The sequence below is a fragment of the Oncorhynchus tshawytscha genome, linkage group LG27 (genome assembly GCF_018296145.1).
Source record: "Oncorhynchus tshawytscha isolate Ot180627B linkage group LG27, Otsh_v2.0, whole genome shotgun sequence".
In the NCBI taxonomy this organism is placed as follows: Eukaryota; Metazoa; Chordata; class Actinopteri; order Salmoniformes; family Salmonidae; genus Oncorhynchus; species Oncorhynchus tshawytscha.
Window position 1 is genome coordinate 1165729 of NC_056455.1, and position 24807 is coordinate 1190535.

General features: G+C 43.1%; 3 protein-coding genes across 5 annotated transcripts; 2 read left to right on the forward strand and 1 right to left on the reverse strand.

Annotated features, from left to right (window-relative positions):
* The first annotated feature begins 1189 nt into the window (after window positions 1-1189).
* On the forward strand, window positions 1190-6721 carry LOC112259508 (ras-related C3 botulinum toxin substrate 1). 2 transcript variants are annotated; one of them, XR_002954874.2, is made up of 7 exons: window positions 1190-1503; window positions 2950-3021; window positions 3352-3469; window positions 4284-4346; window positions 4546-4705; window positions 5080-5262; window positions 5426-6721. XR_002954874.2 is itself a non-coding variant. In XM_024434196.2 (6 exons), the coding sequence occupies exons 1-6, from the start codon at window positions 1469-1471 to the stop codon at window positions 5208-5210; spliced, it is 579 nt and encodes a 192-aa protein (XP_024289964.1). In that variant the 5' UTR covers window positions 1190-1468; the 3' UTR covers window positions 5211-6721. The 2 variants fall into 2 exon arrangements, 1 of the variants encoding a protein (XP_024289964.1); XM_024434196.2 differs by having other exon boundaries at window positions 5080-6721.
* Window positions 6722-9163: 2442 nt separating this feature from the next.
* Window positions 9164-16425, reverse strand: LOC112259556 (NHP2-like protein 1). Its single transcript, XM_024434199.2, has 3 exons — window positions 16155-16425; window positions 15886-16006; window positions 9164-9576 (listed from the first exon to the last, which is right to left on the reverse strand). Exons 1-3 carry the CDS (start codon window positions 16155-16157, stop codon window positions 9314-9316), a joined length of 387 nt encoding a protein of 128 aa, XP_024289967.1. The 5' UTR covers window positions 16158-16425; the 3' UTR covers window positions 9164-9313.
* Window positions 16426-16640: 215 nt separating this feature from the next.
* LOC112259530 (cytochrome b-c1 complex subunit 2, mitochondrial) lies at window positions 16641-24807 on the forward strand. Of its 2 annotated transcripts, none has more exons than XM_024434198.2 (14): window positions 16641-16786; window positions 17614-17694; window positions 18180-18329; window positions 18441-18505; window positions 18673-18729; window positions 20462-20586; window positions 20738-20835; window positions 21010-21067; window positions 21188-21283; window positions 21435-21634; window positions 21791-21871; window positions 22124-22197; window positions 22321-22474; window positions 24410-24807. In XM_024434198.2, exons 1-14 carry the CDS (start codon window positions 16754-16756, stop codon window positions 24491-24493), a joined length of 1356 nt encoding a protein of 451 aa, XP_024289966.1. In that variant the 5' UTR covers window positions 16641-16753; the 3' UTR covers window positions 24494-24807. The 2 variants fall into 2 exon arrangements, with proteins under 2 accessions (XP_024289966.1, XP_024289965.1); XM_024434197.2 differs by lacking the exon at window positions 17614-17694 and adding an exon at window positions 17731-17832 and having other exon boundaries at window positions 16696-16786.

Here is a 24807-nt window from a genome sequence, read left to right on the forward strand (position 1 = left end):
AGTTCCAGAACCTTCCAGAAGGACAACCATCTCTGCAGCACTCCACCAATCAGGCCTTTATGGTAGAGTGGCCAGACAGAAGCAACTCCTCAGTAAAAGGCTTGGAGTTCGCCAAAAGGCACCTAAAGACTGTCAGACGATGAGAAACAGGATTCAATGGTCTGATGAAACCAAGATTGAACTCTTTTGCCTGAATGCCAAGTGTCATATCTGTAGGAAACCTTCCTCCATCCCTACGGTGAAGCATGGTGGTGGCAGCATCATGCTGTGGGGATGTTTTTCAGCGGCAGGGACTGGGAATCTAGTCATGATCGAGGGAAAGATGAACGGAGCAAAGTAAAGAAAGATCCTTGACGAAAACCTGCTCCAGAGCGCTCAGGACCTTAAACTGGGGGCGAAGCTTCACCTTCCGGGACAATGCATAGTCACGGGACAACGACCCTAAGCACATAGCCAAGACAACACAGGATTGGCTTCGGGACAAGTCTCTGAATGTCCTTGAGTAGAACAGCCAGAGACACTGATTAATTAACAATGAAGACACTAATAGTTTTGCTGATGAAATGAGAACGGGGAGGAGGATGAAGGAAGAGAGAAGGGGAGGTTTTATTCTGTTTTTATTCAGATGTTTTGGATCTGCAGTCAACAAACAATCTGTGTCGTGCCGGGGAGCAGGTAGCCTAACAAGTAGCCTTGCTGGTTAAGAACAATGGGCCAGTAACCAAAAGGTTAGTGGTTTGAATCCACAAGTGAAATGGGTGAAAAATCTGTCTGTCTACTATTGAGCAAGGCACTTAACCCTAAGTCACTCTGGATAAGATCATCTATCAAATGCCAACTTAGATAAGATGCTGTAATGTGGATAAACACATACTTTTTTTAAAGGATAAAACACGGGACAACCATGACAAAGTTCCCGGATGAATGAAATCATAAGACCCTAAGTATTGACTGACTGTCTTGTCTCATGACGCCTGCCACTCTGAAATGGTGCACCACCTTGAAGCGACTTTACAATATTCAGCTGATGAGGGAATACTGCCCTCTAATGTTCAGAAACTGAAAGTGGCTGTAGAAATGTTCTACTTACCGCTAGGTGGCGTCGCTTGACAGCCCTTTGAAAATTCCTTTATCCAATCTACGGTAAACGGAAATTACTTGTATGGAATGGGAGCTACAGCTTCCGTTGTCTGAGGGCGTTTTTTCAAGCTTAGCACCAGAGATTTTTGGGGTGGTGGCTGCTTGGTTTATAAGTTTGGAGCTCCACCAAGTTATTTGAGGACACTGATTTGAAGGAATTCTTCTAATTTCTAACCTATCGCAATTTGGGCTCTCCAATCCAGGCTTCAAACCTTTTTTTCTCCTTTTTGGGAAAACAAGTTCACGCATCAAAAGAGTGGTTTACCAGCTGACCAATAAGCTACAATTTGAGCTAGCTACTGTAGCTTGATAGCTGAGAGAGGCGTCGATGCAGGCCATCAAGTGTGTTGTAGTGGGGGACGGGTAAGTTAAACCTACATTTATGTAGCTAGTTAGGTATGCTTATAAAATGACGTCTTACAATATAAGTTATGATCTAGAATACATTGTCAACGTGAATTGTTTCTAGTAGCCCACAGTTTGAGCGTTGGCTTACTAATTGGTGACAACTGTCAGTTTCCAACACTAACGTTAGCTAATTAGCGTCAGCTAAGTTGGCTTGCTAACATCAGACTGCAAATTTGTTGTGGCATACTAACTAATTGTTACTTGACGGTAACTGTAATGCATTCTCGTTTGCTGTTAGGACCACACGTTTCTTGTTAGGCTAAAATGAGTAGTGGCTGGCGAGTGAGACAAAGCCCGCTGTATCCACTGTTATGAGAAATGATCCATTCCCAGCAACCCTTTAGTGTCCGTCCTATCATTCCACTTACTTCTTGTTACCGCCTTGTATTATGATAAGTGACATAATTTGCTACACCATTGGGTTTTAGATAATTTTCTTCCCTTTGCTTTATTGAGAACTTATTATAAACACTTGAGAACATGACCCACTATCTAGCAGATATTTATCAGAACCTCTTAGTTTCTTTAGAAAGCTTCATACACTACTTACTATAGCCATTTAATTTAAATATGTCTGGAAAAGAGTAGTTTAACTGCCTGTTGTTAATGAACTCCACCATCAACATTATTTAGAACATAGGGACATAGTGCCATTCTTTGTCAATGCTGGTACCATGTCCTAGATAAGGTTAGTCAGGCTGATTGAGGTAGTATATACATGTAGATATGGTTAAAGTGACTATGCATATATGATGAACAGAGTAGCAGTAGCGTTGACACGTTAAATAGTATATTTTTTGACACGCAAAGACCCAAACGACGTTCTGTAGAAATCCTGTTTGAGAATGAAACGACTGAACAAATGAACAACGAAACAGCACAGCAAGTAAGTGAAATAGGTTTTGATTGTTTTAGTGGTAATGGGGGACATAACTTTTTGGTCAGTGTGTGTGTAACTTAAATTAGGAAAGTCAGTTAAGAACAAATTCTTATTTACAATGACAGCCTACCCTGGCCAAACCCAGGCGCTGCCTGGCCAATTATGCGCCGCCCTATGGGACACCCAATCACGGCCGGATGTGATACAGCCTGGATTCGACTAGGGACTGTAGTGACACCTCTTGCACTGAAATGCAGTGCCATAGACCACTGCTCGTGTGTGTGATAACTATTCCCTGCTTGTTTTTTTTGGGCAAGGAAAATATCGGTTTCTGCCAAAAATGTCATATCGGTGCATCACTACTTGATAATGCAGACATTTATTCAGAGTTTAACTCATTGTCTCAAGTTGGCCAGTTAAACCCCTCCAAGTTCTCCTTTCAGTTTTGAAATTGACATAAACAAAACTAAAGCTGTTTATTTCTCCTCCTTATCCCTCCATCTCTTGTTTTCTCCTCCCAGAGCTGTGGGTAAAACATGCCTGCTCATCAGCTACACCACCAATGCGTTCCCCGGGGAATATATACCCACAGTGTAAGTGCTCACACTCTCTCTCACTCCGCAGCAGGTCTTACAAATGGCATGGAGTTTTGTCAGCAAAATAAATGCTGTGCCAGGGTTTAAGTTATAATGCTTAACCCTTCTCCCCTACACTAGAAACATAGTGCTGCATGTTCATGTTAGCATTCTATGTTTACATTTTATAAGAGGTGTGGTTTTAATTTTTTCCTGATGAATCAGGAAATTATATATTTAGCCTGTAGAATCATTGACATTTACTGGTTGCCATTATTTCCTGGTTGTGTGCTAATCACTTCCCTGACGATGTCATTGTGGCGTAACAATATGCATCTCTCCCTGCAGCTTTGACAACTACTCTGCCAATGTGATGGTTGATGGGAAACCAGTGAATCTGGGTCTATGGGATACAGCAGGACAGGAAGACTACGACAGACTCCGACCACTGTCCTATCCACAGACGGTAAAACAACAGGAGAAATGTACTGTTGTCACTAGTGTCATAATTAGTGACTCTCTTCATTTCTATCAGTGCATTGCTGTCAGCAGGGCGTAAAGCATCAATTCATACAACGGGTAGGCAACTAGATTCAGCCGCGGGTTGATTTTTGTCGCAGTGGATGGTCGGGGAGTTAATAAACTCTGTCTGTGTGGTTAATTTGTACCATTAACTATAGTAATTTCTACACTGAAAATTGACCAATGCTAAGCCCAAAAAGAGTGTTTTTGAAAATAACAATTTCATACCTTGATTTACATTGAGACACAATCACTTCTCTTTTATTTGTGGGAATACTTGGGAACAGACTGCCTAAATTTGTCGTTTTTAGCTGAATTCCTGGTGTTAGCTGAATATCCCCCTCAAAAACATTGTTTGCGTTCCGGTTTTGACAACATTGTGAACAATATAACACAAGTTATTCAGGGCGTTAGGGAAAGGCATATTGCGTTGTTGCCAACATTGAGCATTTATTATGTCAGTCTGCATGTATGGGGATGAGAGTACAGTCCTCTGCCCATAGTACCTAAACAATGTCTGGAGCAGGCATTAAGTGAAAGAGTGCTCTGTCTGCCCCTTTGTCTGCCCTCATTCTGGGCTCTGACTCCTCCCATCAATTGACAGTGGTCAGTGTTCAGTGAAACTTTGTCCTAGATTGAGGACTGGTTCATAAACTGTCTGTGTGGTTAATTTGTACCATTCATAATCTCCATGAATTGCAACTCAGTTTTTCATGGTGGATCTTGTATAAATTATGCTGTTTGTTTCCTCTCAACAGGATGTGTTCTTGATTTGCTTCTCCCTCGTGAGTCCTGCCTCCTTTGAAAACGTCCGTGCCAAGGTGAGCCATAGCCTTGGCTTTGTTTCTATCTAGTTCTGTGATAACTTAATGCTTTATCATCAAGGTCATTGCTTGAAAGGGTGGATTTTATCCACATACTCAAAACAACTGATGTATAGACCTGATAGGTAGGCCTCTAGTTTACAGTAATATCCTGATCCTATCCTGACTGACTTGTCCATGTCTCTGTCCTCCGTAGTGGTACCCAGAGGTGAGACACCACTGCCCCAACACCCCCATCATCCTGGTGGGCACCAAGCTGGATCTGAGAGATGACAAGGATACCATCGAGAAGCTGAAGGAGAAGAAACTCACCCCCATCACCTACCCCCAGGGCCTGGCCATGGCCAAAGAGATTGGTTAGTTTACTAATGGTACTTAGTCTTGTCCAGGGGGTCTATTGGTACATCAAGGTGCCTCACTACAGAAACAGGAGAGGGGCTAGTGTCCTGTCTGGGGGGGTACTGTACATCAAGGTGCCTCAGTACAGAAACAGGAGATGGGCTGTTCTGGCTCGGACAAGGCTTACTTAGTTCTTAGTAGTACTTTAGGGGCCAGTTTCCCGGACGTAGAGTAGGCCTATTACTGGACTCTACACAGCAATGTCAATGCAGTTTCTTCATAGCTTAACCTGGCTCCACTCAGGGTAGTCATAGCTATTAGTCTATTTAGGATTTTAATGAATTAAATCCCTATTTGCTGTTATGTTGACTGCCAGCCTGTCTCTCTACAGGAGCAGTAAAGTACCTGGAATGCTCAGCCTTGACACAGCGTGGCCTTAAGACAGTATTTGACGAAGCCATCCGGGCGGTCCTGTGTCCCCCACCTGTCAAGAAGAGGAAGAGGAAGTGCTCACTACTCTAAATTCCGCAGACAGGAAGTAGGAAGTCACGCTGCAGTCTGAGCTCACCTATTGGTAATGAATAAGAGGGCGGGGGAGTGTCTTAGGAGGAAGGGGGAGGATTCTATAAAAACCATATGTATCCAGATATAATTTTTTTCTCTTTCGTATTGTAATTGGTACATACTTAAATATGATTGATTTTATTATACGAACCTTACAATGAACTCTTCTTCAGCTCTAGGAAGAAGAGGGTTGGACAAGCCCTACATGTTTCCCCTACACTAAGAAATTCCTGCTGCCTTCAAAAATGTTCCCTTTTTTTATGTTCCTGGAAGGTAATACTAATTGCGCTTTTCAATTTCGGTCTCTTTCCACTCTGAGTCCATATTGTTTGTTTACAGACTTCAATGAATTGAGGTGTTGCCAAAATTCCTACTTCATATAACGGTCATCACTTTCTAGGAGCTCCGTGTACACTAAATGTCATGATTTCTTGTTTTTTCTCTTCTGTACAATGTTTGCGACCATAATTTGCTTAATCTTGACAAAACGGTTTATAGCTCAAGGGAAATCTAAATAAACAAATTCTAAGCGTTGTACTAGCTGTTAAGTTCTATAATCATACTCTTATGTAGATTTTGATCAATCATTTCTCCTCAGGTGAATTTTATCCACCTTGGAATACATTGTCAAAACAACTGATGTCAGTCATGGATAATAGCTATCACGTTATACCTAGGTGGATGTAAATGCATATTAGATCAATCTAAATCTCTACTTATTGTACTTGGTTCTCCCCCTTGGTCTGAGAAAAGATCCAGTATTTTACATTCTTAAGGTGTCTAGACTAAGAATGCACCTGACCAGGTGTATAGGTGAACCTATTGGTCAGAAAGAGGATGGAGAATGGTTATTTTTATCAGACCAATTTAGATGGATCCTTCTTGTTGGATTAAACTACAGTTTCAAACCATGAGTGTTACTGTACATATACATCCATTGTATGAGTGTAGTCCGCCAGCTTTACACTCCAGACACCTGGTGCATCATGACCTTTTTCTTATAGGCCTTGTTTGTTTTTATGGTAGAATCTAGGCCTGTATTTGACTTTATTCCCTTTTAACAGGTTCTGTCAGCAGTTGCCATCTGTCCAGTCCTTTAAAAAAAGTATAGTACAAGTGTGAAGAATCTGGAGTTTGTTTGCTACTCGAAAGGATGTCATTGACATGATGCTATGTAAACATTACTATTACTGTATCACTAAACTCTTTTAATAGCGTTCAGAAGAAGACTGACCATGTCGTTGGTTTACAGTAGCATCTAATGGCTGTATTTACAATATACAGTAGTTCAGTGGTTCAGTGCTCTTTATTTTTGACTGAGTGAGAGGCTGTTGCTCTGAGGTATTACCAGTGTACTAATGAATGGCACATTGAAAGAGAACTCGATTTTTGTTCTGCTTTTATTTGGACATGATAGTGGTTACTCTGCTGAAATTTTTTAAAAAGCAAATAAATTCATTTAAAATCTCTGCCTGTTGTCAGCTTTAAGTTCTGTTGTGCGGCTGTAGGAATGTAAACATTTTCCACCCACTCCCTTAACAGAACAGAAGGGTATACAAATCAAGATCAAGTACTTAGCCAGCTAACTTAACTAAATATTCTGAAATCACTTTTTTTGGTTGAGTTTAAAATGGGCATGGTCTACTTAACTCCATAACTAAAAACATATCATTTTAAACCTTATTCTAAAATGAATTAAATTAGTTTTTAAATTGTAGCCAATGTATAAAGTAAAATTAATACCCTATTTACATAACTAAATGAGACTTAAAATTGAGCTCGGGTGCATCCTGTTTCAATTGATCATCCTTGATGTTTCTACAACTTGATTGGAGTTCAACTGATTGGCCATGATTTGGAAAGGCACGCAACACAGTTAACAGTGCATGTCAGAGCAAAAACTTATCTGAGGTTGAAGGATTTGTCTGTAGAGCGAGAGACAGGAGTGAGTCACGGCACAGATCTAGGGAAAGAGTACCAACAAAAAATATTCAGCAATGAAGGTCCCCAAGAACACAGTGGCCTCATTCTTGAATGGAAGAAGTTTGGAACCACCAAGACTCTTCCTAAGAGCTTTGGTCAGGGCGGTGCCAAAGAATCCAATGGCCACAAAGTTCCTCTGTGGTGATGGGAGAATCTTACAAAATGACAACCATCTCTGGTGGATTGCTGCAATCAGGCCTTTATTGTAGTGGCCAGATGGAAGCCACTCCTCAGTAAAAGGTACATGACAGCCTGCTTGGAGTTTGCCTAAAGGACTCTCAGACCACGAGAGAAAGGATTCTCTCGTCTGATGAAACCAATATTGAACTCCTTAGCCTGAATGCCAAGCGTCCCTGGAAACCTGGCACCATCCCTAAGGTAAGGCATGGTGGTGGCAGTATCATGCTGTTGGGATGTTTTTCAGCCGCAGGGACTGGGAGACTAGTCAGGATTGAGGGAAATATGTACAGAGATCCTTGATAACCTGCTCCAGAGGGCTCAGGACCTCAGACTGGAGCGAAGGTTCACTTTCCAACAAGACAATGACCCTAAGCACACAGCCAAGACAACGCAGGAATGGCTTCATGACAAGTCTCTGAATGTTGAGTGGCCCAGCCCGAGCCTGGACTTGAACATCTCTGGAGAGCTCTGAAAATGCTGTGCAGCGACACTCCATCCAAACTGACAGAGAATAATGGCGGAAACTCCCCAAATACAGGTGTGCCAAACTTGTGTCATTGTCTCTACCTTGCCCTTTGTGCTGTTGTCTGTGCCCAGTAATGTTTGTAGCGCGTCGCTGCAGAAGGCTTTTTTGCCTTTTGGGAAGCTGTCATTGTAATTAGAATTTAACGGACTTGCCTTAAAATTACCCAAAATGAGGCTGTAATCGCTGCCAAAGGTGCTGCAAAGTACTGAGTAAAGGGTCTGAATACATATTTCAACATTACATTTTTTTAATTAGCAAATATTTCTAAAAACCTGTTTTTGCTTTGACATTATGGGTTGTCTATTTTCTGGGATCCTTTATTTCAGCTCATGAAATCAACACTTGACATGATACGTTTTATATTTTCACACATTGATATCTTAAGTCATGGCATAGTACCGTTTTCAGTCAGGAGTCTCCTCACCTGCCTTTACCCACTGGTTCACTGGCCTGTCAGAGACTGACATCTGCACCCCTTCACTAACCGACACTGGGCGGACTGGGTAGAACTCTTTCCTCCTGCTCCACACATCTGTAGGAGATGCACAAATCCAATGTGATCCCTCTGGCCTTCCATATTGTCTCATGATCCAGAACCCATTATGTCTGGAGGTAGGTACATAGAGACCCACTGGTATTGTAGCTAACCCACCCAACAAACATTCCAACGTTAGAACAAAAAGTTGACATAGCAAGTAAGTGTTTGCATGCACTCTGCAGCTGGAACAGGAATGTTATTTTTAACAGGACCTTACTACAAACGGGCGGGATCACTTCTGCGCTGTCCCATTTGGAAAACTTCCCATGCTACTTCAAAGCAACGTAACAATCCTTAAACCTCCGTGCTGTATAACGAGTGGCTCAGCCACGTGGCCAAAACATTTGCTCAACAAGGGTGCAGACAGTTTACATTTAGCTTTTGGATTCTCACGTCAGTGATAATCTCACTGTAAACTGATTCCTGCTTCGAGGCTGCGTTCAAGACATCAAATGGTTGCGTAAAAACACTCTACAGGACTTCAATGGGCACATTTAAATGCTGCCAAGACAGTTTGAGGACCGCCTAAAAACAAAAAAATCCTCTAGTTGGTTCATCCCTCCATCTCGGGTTCTCAACCATTATCTTGCATACAGTATTATACTGTACTAGTCTGACAATGGAAGAACACATTAAGCAAAAGAAACTCATGTTTTATCACAAAAGAATGAATGACATAGCACATGGACATTAATAATTTTATTTGCATGTCCCTGACAAAAGTAAAATAGATACATGTATACAAAATGTCTCTTCCAAAGACAAAACATAATCCATCTCCCTGATATAGTCTCTCAGACTATCCAATACAAACAGAGCAGATAAGTAACCAGATCAGACCAGCAGTCTCTCAATGGCCATCTGGGTAGACTGGATCTGGGGCTTCAGCTGAGAACCCTCCTTGATGGTGACCGAGGTGGCGATGACCGGGCGGGAGACCCCACAGGCGCGCCCCAGGGCCTGCTTGGATCGCACAAACACGTAGGGGACATTCTTGTCCTCGCAGAGCAGTGGCAGGTGGAGGATGATCTCCAGTGGCTCAGCATCAGCAGCCATCACAATGAACTCGGAGATACCACGGTTCAATGTCTTGGTGGCTGGAAGAGGGTAGACAAGATTCAAGGATTAATGACTTTGATAGATTAATAGTGCAGAATGAGACCCCCATAGATAACGTGTAGTGATTACGGTCGTAATCGGAGCAGGATTTGAAACATCTAATCAGTGGTCTGAGACCAAGCACACAACCTCCATTCAGGGGTAGACGTAACATAGTAAACAAATCTGGGACACTTAAATTAGTTTGATATGTTACATTGGTATCGTATGTATTAATTTGTGGATGTCCATCCACTTCATACGATATATTAAGAATTTGCAATGCATATGTTACAAATTCCAATTAATTGTGGCTAACATTAGCCAGGCTAAGGGTAAATGTTATGGTTAAGGCTAGGAGTTAACCCAGTATTGGACTAAAGGAGAGCACGGTAATCCTTAAGGCCTTCCCATCTGAAACAGTTCAAAACAGTTTGTGCATATATGACAATATTTCATAATATTTGTTTGTTTCTTTAGGCTTCCAGCAAGCAGTTTGGAATTCTATACTCAGTCGTCGGTGACTGGTCAACAGTAGGGATTCGTCAATGAAGTGATGTTATTTAGCGATATAAAATTTGCATATAAACAAGTCTAGCTTGAGAAATACTGCACCAAACACCCTAGTTTGATGTCAAATTACATGACCAAGATCTCTGCAAAAAAAAATCTAAATGAATGAAAGATTTGAGTTCGATTAATTCCATTTTGAGGAAGTGTATACTGGCTAAGACATCTCAAGATGGACAAACAGTACCGTTGTCACTCAGTTGAAGCAAAAGTTGAATAAATGCAAGCACACTCGTTTGGTTCACATAACAGAGTTGGCCTAGGTGCCGAACCGAAGCATGTGGAAGCTTAGTCCAAGGATCTTACATTTTCAGTTTAAAGGGCGAATTGGCTCTGGAAGCCAAAACAGCCAAATACTCCATCTAAACGTTAATCTGTTCTCAATTACTGTACGGTTCTAGAAATATACATCCCTCTCATATCACACCAAAATAATTTCACAAATGCTAAATACATAATTACTGTACACTGTTTTAACAGTTGCAGCCGACAGTATTTTTCAGTGACAACATGTTTGTTTTGTTGTCCCCCCCCCCAAAAAGTTGTCCATCTTCCATTTACACTGGTGTTCGGAGACACAGTTAGCTAATTAGCCTAGGTAGTCGACTAGGTGCTGTCTGTTTTCCATAAACAAGTGCTGCAACATAGCCTAGTGGCGGCAGGTAGCCTAGTGGTTAGAGCATTGGGCCAGTAACCAAAATGTTGCTAGATCGAATCCCCGAGCTGAACAAGGCAGTTAAACCACTGTTCCTAGGCCGTCAATTTAAATAAGAATTTGTTCTTAACCGACTTGCCTATTAAAAGGTTAAATAAAATATATACAATTGAAATATGGCAGAGTGGGAACTCTAACCCTATAAAAAGGTGTGCATTCATTTATTTTACCTTTATTTAACCAGGTAGGCAAGTTGAGAACAAGCAAAGCAGTTTGACACATACAACAACACAGAGTTACACATGGAGTAGAACAAACAAACATACAGAAAAATAAGTCTATATACAATGTGAGAAAATGAGGTGAGATAAGGGAGGTAAAGGCAAAAAAGAAAAAGGCCACGGTGGCGAAGTAAATACAATATAGCAAGTAAAACACTGGAATGGTAGATTTGCAGTGGAAGAATTTGCAAGGTAGAGAGGGGAATAATGGGGTGCAAAGTAGATAAATAAATACAGTAGGGGGAGAGGTAGTTGTTTGGGCTAAATTATAGATGGGCTATGTACAGGTGCAGTAATCTGTGAGCTGCTCTGACAGCTGGTGCTTAAAGCTAGTGAGGGAGATAAGTGTTTCTAGTTTCAGAGACTTTTGTAGTTCGCACCAGTCATTGGCAGCAGAGAACTGGAAGGAGAGGCGGCCAAAGGAAGAATTGGTTTTGGGGGTGACCAGAGAGATATACCTGCTGGAGTGCGTGCTACAGGTAGGTGCTGCTATGGTGACCAGCGAGCTGAGATAAGGGGGGACTTTACCTAGCAGGGTCTTGTAGATGACCTGGAGCCAGTGGGTTTGGCGACGAGTATGAAGCGAGGGCCAGCCAACGACAGCGTACAGGTCGCAATGGTGGGTAGTATATGGGGCTTTGGTGACAAAACGGATGGCACTGTGATAGACTGCATCCAATTTATTGAGTAGGGTATTGGAGGCTATTTTGTAAATGTCATCGCCGAAGTCGAGGATCGGTAGAATGGTCAGTTTTACAAGGGTGTTTGGCAGCACGAATGAAGGATGCTTAATTGCAAAATAGGATGCCAATTCTAGATTTAACTTTGGATTGGTGATGTGAGTCTAGAATGAGCGTTAACAGTCTAACCAGACACCTAGGTATTTGTAGTTGTCCACATATTCTAAGTCAGAACCGTCCAGAGTAGTGATGCTGGGCGGGCAGGTGCAGGCAGCGATCGGTTTTAGAGCATGCATTTGGTTTTACTTGTATTTAAGAGCAGTTGGAGGCCATGGAGTTGTATGGCATTGAAGCTCATCTGGAGGGTTGTTAACACAGTGTCCAAAGAAGGGCCAGAAGTATACAGAATGGTGTTGTCTGTGTAGTGGTGGATCAGAGACTCACCAGCAGCAAGAGCGACATCATTGATGTATACAGAGAAGAGAGTCGGCCCAAGAATTGAATTCTGTGGCACCCCCATAGAGATTGCCAGAGGCCCGGACAACAGGCCCTCTGATTTGACACACTGAACTCTATCAGAGAAGTAGATGGTGTACCAGGCGAGGCAATCATTTGAGAAACCTAGACTATCGAGTCTGCCGATGAGGATGTGGTGATTGACAGAGTCAAAAGCCTTGGCCAGGTCAATGAATACGGCTGCACAGTATTGTTTCTTATCGATGGCGGTTAAGATATTGTTTAGGACCTTGAGCGTGGCTGAGGTACACCCATGACCAGCTCTGAAACCAGATTGCATAGTGGAGAAGGTGCGGTGGGATTCGAAATGGCCGATAATCTGTTTGTTGACTTGGCTTTCGAAGACCTTAGAAAGACAGGGTAGGATAGATAGGTCTGTAGCAGTTTGGGTCAATAATGTCCCCCCTTTGAAGAGGGGGATGACCGCAGCTGCTTTCCAATCTTTGTGAATCTCAGACGACACGAAAGAGAGGCTGAACAGGCTAGTAATAAGGGTTGCAACAATGTCGGCAGATCATTTTAGAAAGAGTGGGTCCAGATTGTCTAGCCCGGCTAATTTGTAGGGGTGCAGATTTTGCAGCACTTTTATAACATCAGCTGACTGGATTTGGGAGAAGGAGAATGGGGAAGGCTTGGGCTAGTTGCTGTGGGTGGGTACAGTGCTGTTGACCGGGGTAGGGGTAGCCAGGTCGAAAGCATGGCGAGCCGTAGAAAAATGCTTCTTGAAATTCTCAATTATAGTGGATTTATCGGTGGTGACAGAGTTTCCTATCCTCAGTGCAGTGGGCAGCTGGGAGGAGGTGTTCTTATTCTCCATGGACTTTACAATGTCCCAGAACTTTTTTGAGTTAGTGTTGCAGGAAGCAAATTTCTGATAGAAAAGCCAAGGCTATCTTTTTCAAACTGCCTGTGTATATTGGTTTTAACTTCCCTGAAAAGTTGCATATCACAGGGGCTGTTTGATGCTAATGCAGAACGCCATAGGATGTTTTTGTGTTGGTTAAGGGCAGTCATGTCTGGATAGAACCAAGGGCCATATCTGTTCCTGGTTATACATTTCTTGAATGGGGCATGCTTATTTAAGATGGTGAGGAAGGCATTTAAAAAAAATAACCAGGCATCCTCTACTGACGGGATGAGGTCAATATCCTTCCAGGATACCCGGGCCAGGTCGATTAGAAAGGCCTGCTCGCTGAAGTGATTCATGGAGCGTTTGACAGTGATGAGTGGAGGTCGTTTGACCGCTGACCTAATACGGATGCAGGCAATGAGACAGTCATCGCTGAGATCTTGGTTGAAAACAGCAAAGGTGTATTTAGAGGGCAAGTTGGTTAGGATGATATCTATGAGGGTGCCCGTGTTTAAGGCTTTGGGGTGGTACCTGGTAGGTTCATTGATAATTTGTGTGAGATTGAGGGCATCAAGCTTAGATTGTAGGATGGCTGGGGTGTTAAGCATGTTCCAGTTTAGGTCAACTAGCAGCATGAGCTCTGAAGATGGATGGGGGGGCAATCAGTTCACATATGGTGTCCAGAGCACAGCTGGGGGCAGAGGGTGGTCTATAGCAGGCAGCAACAGTGAGAGACTTGTTTTTATAGAGTTAGATTTTTAAAAGTAGAAGTTCAAATTGTTTGGGTACAGACCTGGATATTAGGACAGAACTCTGCAGGCTAACACCACCCCCTTTGGCAGTTCTATCTTGTCTGAAAATGTTGTAGTTAGGGATGGAGATTTCAGAGTGTTTGGTGATCTTCCTAAGCCAGGATTCAGACGCAGCTAGGACATCCGGGTTGGCAGTGTGCTAAAGCAGTGAATAAAACAAACTTAGGGAGGAGGCTTCTAATGTTAACATGCATGAAGCCAAGGCTATTACAGTTACAGAAGTCATTAAAAGAGAGCGCTTGGGGAATAGTGGAGTGGAGCTAGGCACTGCAGGGCCTGGATTCACCTCTACATCACCAGAGGAGTAGGATAAGGGTACGGCTAAAAGCTATGAGAATTGGTCGTCGAGGATGTCCGGAACAGAGAGGAAAAGGAGGTTTCTGGGGGCGATAAAATAGCTTCAAGGTATAATGTACAGACAAAGGTATGGTATGATGTAAATACAGTAGAGGCATTGAGTGATGATGAGAGAGATATTGTCTCTAGAAACATTGAAACCAGATGATGTCATCACATGTGTGGGTGGTGGAACTGAAAGGTTGGATAAGGTATAATGAGCAGGGCTAGAGGCTCTACAGTGAAATAAGCCAATAAACACTAACCAGAACAGCAATGGACAAGGCATATTGACATCAAGGAGAGGCATGCATAGCCGAGTGATCATAAGGGTCCAGTGAGTCGTGAGGTTGGTTGGGGTCACGGCGATTCAGACAGCTAGCCGGGCCATCGGTAGCAAGCTGGCAGAGGATGGAGGTCTGTTTTTAGCCACCTCGTGCGTTTCTGTCGGTAGATTAATGGGGTTCTGTGTAGTAGAGGGGACCTGCAAGCTGCAAGATACAGGTGTAAATGTCCAGAGCTTGCAGTAGAAATCCGGGGATATGGAGAGAAAATAGGTCCGATATGCTCTGGTTTGAGTCGCGCTGTACAAAACTGGCGAAAGCTTTTTGAGCTAAAGGATAGCTAATGACCAGGAACAGTGGTTAGCTGAATACTAAGGTTAGCCAGTAAACTGGCCAACTTCTATTGTGGATTTCAGATTTGAGGTGAATAATACTTTTGCAGGTTGCAGGAGTGTTTTGAAGTTGAGATTTTTTGAAAAAAATATATCTAAAAAAGATATCCGAAGAAAAGATGTAAATATATATACACGGGACAAGACAAGACGTCTGACTGCTATGCCATCTTGGGAAAATGTTATCATTTTATTTTTCAGCCAATATGAAAGATAAGGTCCTTATGCTTCCAAAACCATCCCACAAGTGATGCGTGTTAATGTTCAGACCTGAGCATCACGGCTATTAACAAAACTCTCCCCTAGAGTCATGATCAAGGGCTAGGTTTGGGGTAGCCATCAAGCTAAGTAGTTGCAAAGGTCTAAAATGGTAGTAAGTAGTTGCCAAGCAGCTACAAAGTAGTTACTAAATACCTAAAGTTGTCAGCGATGCAATTCAAACGCACAACCTTTGGGTTGTTTCAAATGTCACATGTACAAGTACAGTGGCATGCCTTTCATGCAAGTTCTAAACACAACAATGCAGTAATCAATAACAATGTAAAACCAGATGGACTTTCATGTTGTGCCCACCCATCCACCCTCCTTTCAAATGTTGCCTTAAGTAACGGGTCTTACATAACCATACTAAAACGTAACATATATATATATTTCGTGTACTGTGTTACGTCCAGTCTATGAGACCAGCTTGCCTGTACCACATAGCCAGATGTCTTGGACGGGTAGGCAGGGTAGCCTAGTGGTTAGAGCGTTGGACTAGTAACTGAAAGGTTGCAAGTTCAAATCCCCGAGCTGACAAGGTACAAATCTGTCGTTCTGCCCCTGGACAGGCAGTTAACCTGTTATTGAAAATGGGAATTTGTTCTAAACTGACTTGCCTAGTTAAATAAAGGTCCAAAAAAAAGTTTTTAAATGGTGTTATATTCCCTTACCCTCATTGGCCCCTTTCCTCAACTGTTTGTAGTTGGAGGCTTGCTGAACGAGGTCCAGGATGGTTTTGGACAGTGTGGCGTCGGCCAGGGGGTAGGCCTTGGGATTCACTTCAGCTTCAGTCTGAAAAGAAACACAAAACAGTTAGATGTGGAAACTGACTGGCAGAGAACGAAACAACGCTATCCTTATCAATTAACTAGCTACGATACTAGCGGTATCCAGCTATTAGCTAGCAAATCTAACCGAAGCAGTTTATTCAAAAACTCACCATGATTACTTGTGTTTATTTCTGATATTTGTCCTCTCGGCGAACGCTTCACGGAGGACTATATCGCCTGCGATTGAGGTTTCGGTAAATCCCAAAATAATTATTTCTGTTGATACGACCTTTTTGTGTTCTCAAAAGCTCGAGGAACTTCTACATGCAACTACTTTGTAACAATAATAGCAGAGCGGTAACATCACGTGTGTGAGATTGAGTGTGGAACGCATTCGTATACGAGGGCTCTGCTCGCTGAACTGGACAGGAAGTGCGTTGTTTGAGCCCAAATTGTCCCGCCCATGTTCTTCTTTTTGCTTTGGTTTTGTTTCCGCAGCCATTAGTCACAGTTATTTTCAATGTAATTAAATTAGCATGTTGTGCATTTTCACGAAATGTGGGAAAAAAATTGTAGAACCCTGCAGAACAGATAAAAAGTTGTTTACTATATTTTAAACGGTGTCCCCTTGGACGGTAGGTGGTGACGTGCATCAACAGCATTCGTTAGTGCACAAAAAAATAGAGGAAAAATGTGGCGCGCTGGGAACTCTGGGTAGGATTTCTAGGTCAGCCATATTTAGTCGTCCTGGCTGAAGGATAGAGGGGAGATGAAGGGGATTCGGGGAATAAGTAAGCTGTCGGTAAGAAATCTGAATAGTTGACTATTCAGGAGACGGGTTTTGGTTTCCGATAGTACTAAGAGATTGTATGGCTTGTTTGGCGAGAAAGGTGCCTGCTCTACAAGCTGTGTAATGATGGCACTAGCTAGCATGCTTGCGCGGTCACATTAGTACGACCCGTTAGATACATGGCCTGCTGATGTTGGATGAACCCAACCTCAACGTTTGGCAGTGGATTAAAAGTTGTGGTTCTATATTAGAAGAAGACATCTATCCCCGCTGTCAAAGTGTTGTCAAATTCGTCTATCGGTCTGACCAATCAAAAGCTCAGATCATGCAGAGGATAACGGACGTTGGATGTGTCGACAAGCCTTTTGATTCTCCATCTAAAGTCAAATGTAGTTCATAGACGATGGTCATGTGCCCTCGACCTTGCACTATAATGCAAATAGCTGGCACGCACTGTCTTGGGTTAATTCATCAGGACATAACGTTACAACCTTACAGCCAAGTTTATCCTTGCTCAAGCTTCATCCTGCTCCAACATGGTGCATAATTCTATTTAGACCCTCCTCAGTCCTCCAAAACAAATGAGTGGCAGGGCTGCACCTTTGAATGGAAACAGAACCTACGGAATGTCTTCTTATTCAACATTACAACATTTGAATATTATTATGCAGGTGTGCCCTCCCCCATAAGGTCATTCCACGTCTGTCCAGCCAGCATTCAACCATCGTTCTCTGTCTATGAATCTTAATAATCTCATAGGTTCTCTCTATCCAGAGTCCAGACCCACCATAACACCCTAGTAGGATATGAAGTCACCTTGTATCTTTTCTGCATTACAGACAAGGCTTTACGCAGCCCAGGTGGCCCGTAAATTGGATGTCTCCGCGGAGCACTTAAAGTTTCAGCCGCAGGAGGTGCAGGTCAGTGGGTGTTGACATGTCTCTCTCTCCTTACAGAGACGATTCTATGCAGCCACCCGAACAGAGCAGCCTTTGACTCAGCCTCTGTCGGGTATCAGGGTCTCCACAGGGGCTGTCCATTTATACCAGGACGTCCATGTATGTGGTGATTTAGGGGTTGGAGATTGTGTCCTCTGCCCAGCTCTATCTCCTGTGTGTTTACATAGACCTTTGTTCCTTTGAGATATTATTCCACATAGAATATCTCTAGTGTTACAAACTCTCAGTCAAATTTCATGCTGATTACATTTTTAATAGTTGAAGTAAAAAGGTGTTTGGGATTTGATGCTTTGCTTCCCACCCATTTGTTGCCTTGTATGTGGACATGCTATAACAGAAGTTGGAGCTAAAATATGTTATACTACACTGCTCTGTTAACATTTTCTGACATCTTAAATGCATAAAACACGACCAAGGTGTGATGCTAACTGATATTTCTCTTGCAGGTGACCAAACTGCCCAGCGGTCTGATGATCGCCTCGTTGGACAACTACTCCCCAGGTTCCAGGATCGGTGTGTTTGTGAAGGCTGGCTGTCGCTATGAGTCCCCAGAGAACCAGGGAGTCACCCACCTGCTCCGTCTGGCTGCCAACCTGGTACGCCTGGTTCTGGTTCATTAACATGATGTAGACAGGAGCTTCAATGTACTCAATACTGTGTAGGAACTAGTGATGTGGTTAATCCCAATCTCTGTTTCTCTTTTCTAGACTACCAAAGGTGCTTCAGCCTTCAGGATCTGTCGTGGTGTGGAGGCAGTGGGAGGCAGTCTAGGGTCAGTAGTCTTCAGAGCCTGTGAATGAGTGTTTACATCCTCACGAGCCAAAAGACAACTAGACACATCTTTGTTTTCTATTGTTTGGTATACTTAACATATTTTCTGACTGACTGTACCACTGCCATGGATGACATAGTGTTTATCTTTGTGTGTTTTCTATGCAGCGTGACGTCATCCAGAGAGAACATGATCTACTCGGTTGACTGTCTCAGAGACCACATGTAAGTGATGCTTGCTTAAAGCGTACCTCAGTATTATGGCTGGGACCATACTAGAGGTCGACCGAATATGATTTTTCAATACCGATTTATTGGAGGACCAAAAAGGCCGATGCCGAATAATCGGCCATTTTTTAATTTTTTATTATTACTTTTTTATTTTAATTTATTTGTAATAATGACAATTACAACAATACTGAATGAACACTTATTTTAACTTAATATAATACATAAATAAAATCAATTTAGCCTCAAGTAAATAATGAAACATAATTTGGTTTAAATAATGCAAAAACAAAGTGTTGGAGAAGAAAGTAAAAGTGCAATATGTGCTAATGTAAGAAAGCTAACGTTTCAGTTCCTTGCTCAGAACATGAGAACATATGAAAGCTGGTGGTTTCTTTTAACATGAGTCTTCAATATTCCCAGGTAAGAAGTTTTAGGTTGTAGTTATTATAGGAATTATAGGACTATTTCCCTCTATACCATTTGTATTTCATGAACCTTTGACTATTGGATGTTCTTATAGGCACTTTAGTATTGCCAGTGTAACAGTATAGCTTCCGTCCCTCTCCTCGCTCCTCCCTGGGCTCGAACCAGCAGCACAACGACAACAGCCACCATCGAAGCAGCATTACCCATGCAGAGCAAGGGGAATAACTACTAGAAGGCTCAGAGCGAGTGATGTTTGAAACACTATTAGCGCGCGCTAACTAGCTAGCCATTTCACTTCGGTTACACCAGCCTCATCTCGGGAGTTGATAGGTTTGAAGTCATAAACAGCGCAATGCTTGACGCACAACGAAGAGCTGCTGGCAAAACGCACGAAAGTGCTGTTTGAATGAATGTTTACATGCCTGCTTGTGCCTACCACTGCTCAGTCAGATACTTAGATACTTGTATGCTTGTATGCTCAGTCAGATTATATGCAACGCAGGACACGCTAGATAATATCTAGTAATATCATCAATCATGTGTAGTTAACTAGTGATTATAACTAGTGACTACCTTGGCTTACTGCATTCGTGTAACAGGCAGCCTGCTTGTAGAGTGCAACCAGAGAGAGGCAGGTCTTCATTGCGTTGGACTAGTTAACTGTAAGGTTGCAAGATTGGATCCCCCCGAGCTGACAAGGTGAAAATCTGTCGTTCTGCCCCTGAACAAGGCAGTTAACCCACTGTTCCTAGGCCATCATTGAAAATAAGAATGTGTTCTTAACTGACTTGCATAGTTAAATAAAGGTATTTAAAAAATCGGCGCCCACAAATACCGATTTCCGATTGTTATGAAAACTTGAAATCGGCCCTAATTAATCGACCATTCCGATGAATCGGTCGACCTCGAGACTATACCAGTATCATGATACTCCCTAGTGTCGTGGCAGGGAAACAAAACACAAAGTGGATTTAACTTCTTTATGAAAACAGACCTAATGTTGGGAACAAATATCATTGTTGTCATCCAGAGTCACATTTATTTATTTTCCCAGCTATATCACACACTATTTTACATACAGCAGTTTTTTTTAAAGACCAAAAAGTGTTTTTGTTCTTTTATATTCCGGTACTGATACTGTCACAGCCCTACTATGCGTACACAAAGAATGACTGCAATTTATTCACCATATTCAGATCTACGTTTGTGTACGCATAGTAGGGCTGTGACAATACCAGTATCGCATTATAAAATACCAAATAAATTGCTATCATTGTAATTTCTGTGTTGTCTAATGCAGTGACACGGTGATGGAGTATCTGATCAATGTGACCACAGCCCCAGAGTTCAGGCCGTGGGAGGTGTCGGACCTTACCCCCAGGGTCAAGATGGACAAGGCCCTAGCCGCGCAGACCCCCCAGATGGGTGAGAACACACACACTGGTTGTTTCAGTTTGATTATTTGAATGCGCTTTCTGTTAATATCTCTGGATAATAGTATAATGTTACATGTTAAAAGATTGCAAATTGTCACCATCACACTGCAGCTGAAGCATATTGTGGATCTGTTCCTCAGGTGTGATTGAGGGTCTACATGGAGCTGCTTACAAGAATGCCCTGTCCAACTCCCTCTACTGCCCAGACTACATGGTTAGCCAGGTCGATTCTGACCATGTAAGACACTCAACATCCTGGTCCTAGCATGTTCTACTGTACAGCACTATTAATTATTTTGGGCTAATGCTATGGGTGTTCATCTTCCTCTCCAGATGAACATGCAGGGTTGTACTACTTCAGGAAGTGCAGCACTACGGTTGAATTTTTCATTAACCCTCTGTTTCTCTCCAGATGCACAATTTTATCCAGAACAATTTCACAAGTGCAAGAATGGCTCTGGTTGGGCTTGGTAAGTTTTTAATGTGTATTTCTAATAAAACATATTTTTAATCAAATGACTTGATGGCCATGTGTGTTAAGATCATTTTGAAAAGGATATTGTGTTTTCATATACATTCTATCTGTTCAGGTGTGGAACACAATGTTCTGAAGCAGGTGGGAGAGCAGTTCCTCAACATCCGCAGTGGGATGGGCACCGCTGGGACAAAGGCTCAGTACCGTGGTGGTAAGACCCTTATTCCAGAGGGGCTGAGATGACCACTATCTGCAAGAAGAGGGTTGGCTCCCCATGCATTGAATGTCATTTTCCTGGGAAATTTCCTGAATTCTAATGAGGTTTCTCCCTGCTTCTCTCCCTTTCTTTTTTTTCTCTCTAGGCGAGGTGCGGGTGCAGAACGGGTCCAGCCTGGTGCACTCTGTGGTGGTGTCTGAGGGGGCAGCGGTGGGCACAGACGAGGCTATGGCCTTCTCTGTACTACAGCACGTCCTGGGGGCGGGGCCACACATCAAGAGAGGCTCCAACCCCACCTCCAAACTCTTCCAGGGCGTCGCTAAGGCTACTGCAGACCCCTTCGACGTGAGTGACATAATCAGCAGATCAGATTGTGTTTTTATAGCTGGGCATTCTACAAGAGGGGAATGCAGTATGTGGAGGAGTCTTTGGGTAGAAGAGTTTTGTGCAGAATAGATTTCTGTCATGCAGTCATTCTCCTCTGGTGTCCCCTCCTTTTAGGCCTCTGCTTTCAATTCCAACTACTCTGACTCTGGCCTGTTTGGAGTCTACACCATCTCCCAGTCTGCAGCAGCTGGTGACGTGAGTATGATGTCTCTTACATTTCCACTGATAACATACATTGTATAAGAATTGATAAAGATTAATTGATCCTCTTCACAACAGCTTTTTGAAGGCGTTACTAATATGTCCTATGCACCCTGTGAAGGATAGTTGCTTTTACATAGAATGAAATGTAAGATCATTAATGTAGGATGAGGAAAGATCATAATGAAGATGAACTTTGACCTCCCATTGATTAATCGATTGACCTATCCCTGTCTTCCTATCCAGGTGATCAAGGCAGCTATTAGCCAGGTGAAGGCTGTTACAGGAGGAGTCTCAGAAGCTGACCTGACCCGTGCCAAGTAAGCTAACACACACACAGACTTAGAAACTTGAATATAGAATTTGAGTAGATAAAATCAAGAAAAGTATTGCAATGGAAGGGACTTTGAAGATGTTGACTTAAGGTGTATCTGTTTTTGTAGGACCCAGCTGAAGGCTGAGTACCTGATGTCGTTGGAGAGGTCAGAGGGTTTGTTAGACGCCATGGGTTCACAGGCTCTGTCCGGAGGCGTCTACCACTCCCCCGAGGCCATCGCACAGAGGATCGACTCCGTCTCCGCAACTGATGTCGCCAACGTAAGTTTATTCACTTTGGGGCGAATATTATCTTCCGCTGAAGTTGAATTTTCACTTAGTCATGTAGTGATGTCAATTGAACTAAGTGAAAATTCAAGTGGAATTTCATATACACTGCTCAAAAAAATAAAGGGAACACTAAAATAACACATCCTAGATCTGAATGAATGAAATATTCTTATTAAATACTTTTTTCTTGACATAGTTGAATGTGCTGACAACAAAATCACACAAAAATTATCAATGGAAATCACATTTATCAACCCATGGGGGTCTGGATTTGGAGTCACACTCAAAATTAAAGTGGAAAACCACACTACAGGCTGCTCCAACTGATGCAATGTCCTTAAAACAAGTCAAAATGAGGCTCAGTAGTGTGTGTGTGTGGCCTCCACGTGCCTGTATGACCTCTCTACAACGCCTGGGCATGCTCCTGATGAGGTGGCGGATGGTCTCCTGAGGGATCTCCTCCCAGACCTGGACTAAAGCATCCGCCAACTCCTGGACAGTCTGTGGTGCAACGTGGCGTTGGTGGATGGAGCGAGACATGATGTCCCAGATGTGCTCAATTTGATTCAGGTCTGGGGAACGGGTGGGCCAGTCCATAGCATCAATGCCTTCCTCTTGCATGAACTTCTGACACACTCCAGCCACATGAGGTCTAGCATTGTCTTGCATTAGGAGGAACCCAGGGCCAACCGCACCAGCATATGGTCTCACAAGGGGTCTGAGGATCTCATCTCGGTACCTAATGGCAGTCAGGCAACCTCTGGCGAGCACATGGAGGGCTGTGCGGCCCCTCAAAGAAATGCCACCCCACACCATGACTGACCCACCGCCAAACCGGTCATGCTGGAGGATGTTGCAGGCAGCAGAACGTTCTCCACGGCGTCTCCAGACTCTGTGACGTCTGTCACATGCTCAGTGTGAACCTGCTTTCATCTGTGAAGAGCACAGGGCGCCAGTGGCGAATTTGCCAATCTTGGTGTTCTCTGGCAAATGCCAAACGTCCTGCACGGTGTTGGGCTGTAAGCACAACCCCCACCTGTGGATGTCGGGCCCTCATACCACCCTCATGGAGTCTGTTTCTGACCGTTTGAGCAGACACATGCACATTTGTGGCCTGCTGGAGGTCATTTTGCAGGGCTCTGGCAGTGCTCCTCCTTGCACAAAGGCGGAGGTAGCGGTCCTGCTGCTGGGTTGTTGCCCTCCTACGGCCTCCTCCACGTCTCCTGATGTACTGGCCTGTCTCCTGGTAGTGCCTCCATGCTCTGGACACTACGCTGACAGACACAGCAAACCTTCTTGCCACAGCTCGCATTGATGTGCCATCCCGGATGAGCTGCACTACCTGAGCCACTTGTGTGTGTTGTAGACTCCGTCTCATGCTACCACTAGAGTGAAAGCACCGCCAGCATTCAAAAGTGACCAAAACATCAGCCAGGAAGGATAGGAACTGAGAAGTGGTCTGTGGTCACCACCTGCAGAACCACTCCTTTATTGGGAGTGTCTTGCTATTTGCCTATAATTTCCACCTGTTGTCTATTCCATTTCCACAACAGCATGTGAAATGTATTGTCAATCAGTGTTGCTTCCTAAGTGGACAGTTTGATTTCACAGAAGTGTGATTGACTTGGAGATACATTGTGTTGTTTAAGTGTTCCCTTTTATTTTTTTGAGCAGTGTATTTCTATATTAGTCTTTGCTGCAGCTCACTCTCGACTTGTACAGCACATTAGGAGTGTTTTCCTTGTTTGTTCGTTTTTCTGCTTAGATGGTCCCATGTGGCTCAGTTGATAGAGCATGGTGCTTGCAACACCAAGGTTCTTGGTTCGATTTCCACGGGGGACAAGTACAGAAAAAGTATGAAAAATGTATAAGTCGCTGTGGATAAGAATGTCTACTAAATGTAATGTGTTTTCCTTGTTCTCTCAGGCTGCAAATAAGTTTGTTTCAGGCAAGAAGTCCATGGCTTCCAGTGGAAACCTCATCAAGACGCCCTTCGTTGACGAGATCTAAAGCCTTTCAACTGTATTTCACGTGATATTAACTCACTACAAAGCCCTCTGTCCATTCAAAACAAACAAACTGAAACAGTCATTATCCTAATTGCGTCATTGTTCTTTTGAGGAAGTTATGTTGTAATCACACCAACTGCCAATATTTATAGTTGTTGCTATTTTTACGTGGATCTTGAACTGTATAGCTCATGTAAATTAATGAATAAAGAATATCTACCGTAAAGGTGGAATAAGTAGTTTTTTACTCTTGTAAATAGACCTAATGTCTTACCAGGTGATAATAAATGAAACCTTTTGATCCATGAAAAAGTA

Bases quoted from the DNA above. Each gene is read 5' to 3' on its own strand.
- LOC112259508 (XM_024434196.2), top strand. From the start codon at position 1,469: ATGCAGGCCATCAAGTGTGTTGTAGTGGGGGACGG. The intron at 3,022-3,351 runs GTAAGTGCTCAC...CTCTCCCTGCAG, and splicing joins GGGGAATATATACCCACAGT to CTTTGACAACTACTCTGCCA. The intron at 3,470-4,283 runs GTAAAACAACAG...TCCTCTCAACAG, and splicing joins CACTGTCCTATCCACAGACG to GATGTGTTCTTGATTTGCTT.
- LOC112259530 (XM_024434197.2), top strand. From the start codon at position 16,754: ATGAAGGGGATTCGGGGAATAAGTAAGCTGTCG. The intron at 20,587-20,737 runs GTGAGAACACAC...TCTGTTCCTCAG, and splicing joins CGCGCAGACCCCCCAGATGG to GTGTGATTGAGGGTCTACAT. The intron at 21,284-21,434 runs GTAAGACCCTTA...TTTTCTCTCTAG, and splicing joins AAAGGCTCAGTACCGTGGTG to GCGAGGTGCGGGTGCAGAAC.
- LOC112259556 (XM_024434199.2), bottom strand. The intron at 9,577-15,885 runs GTAAGGGAATAT...ACCCTCTTCCAG, and splicing joins GAGGAAAGGGGCCAATGAGG to CCACCAAGACATTGAACCGT.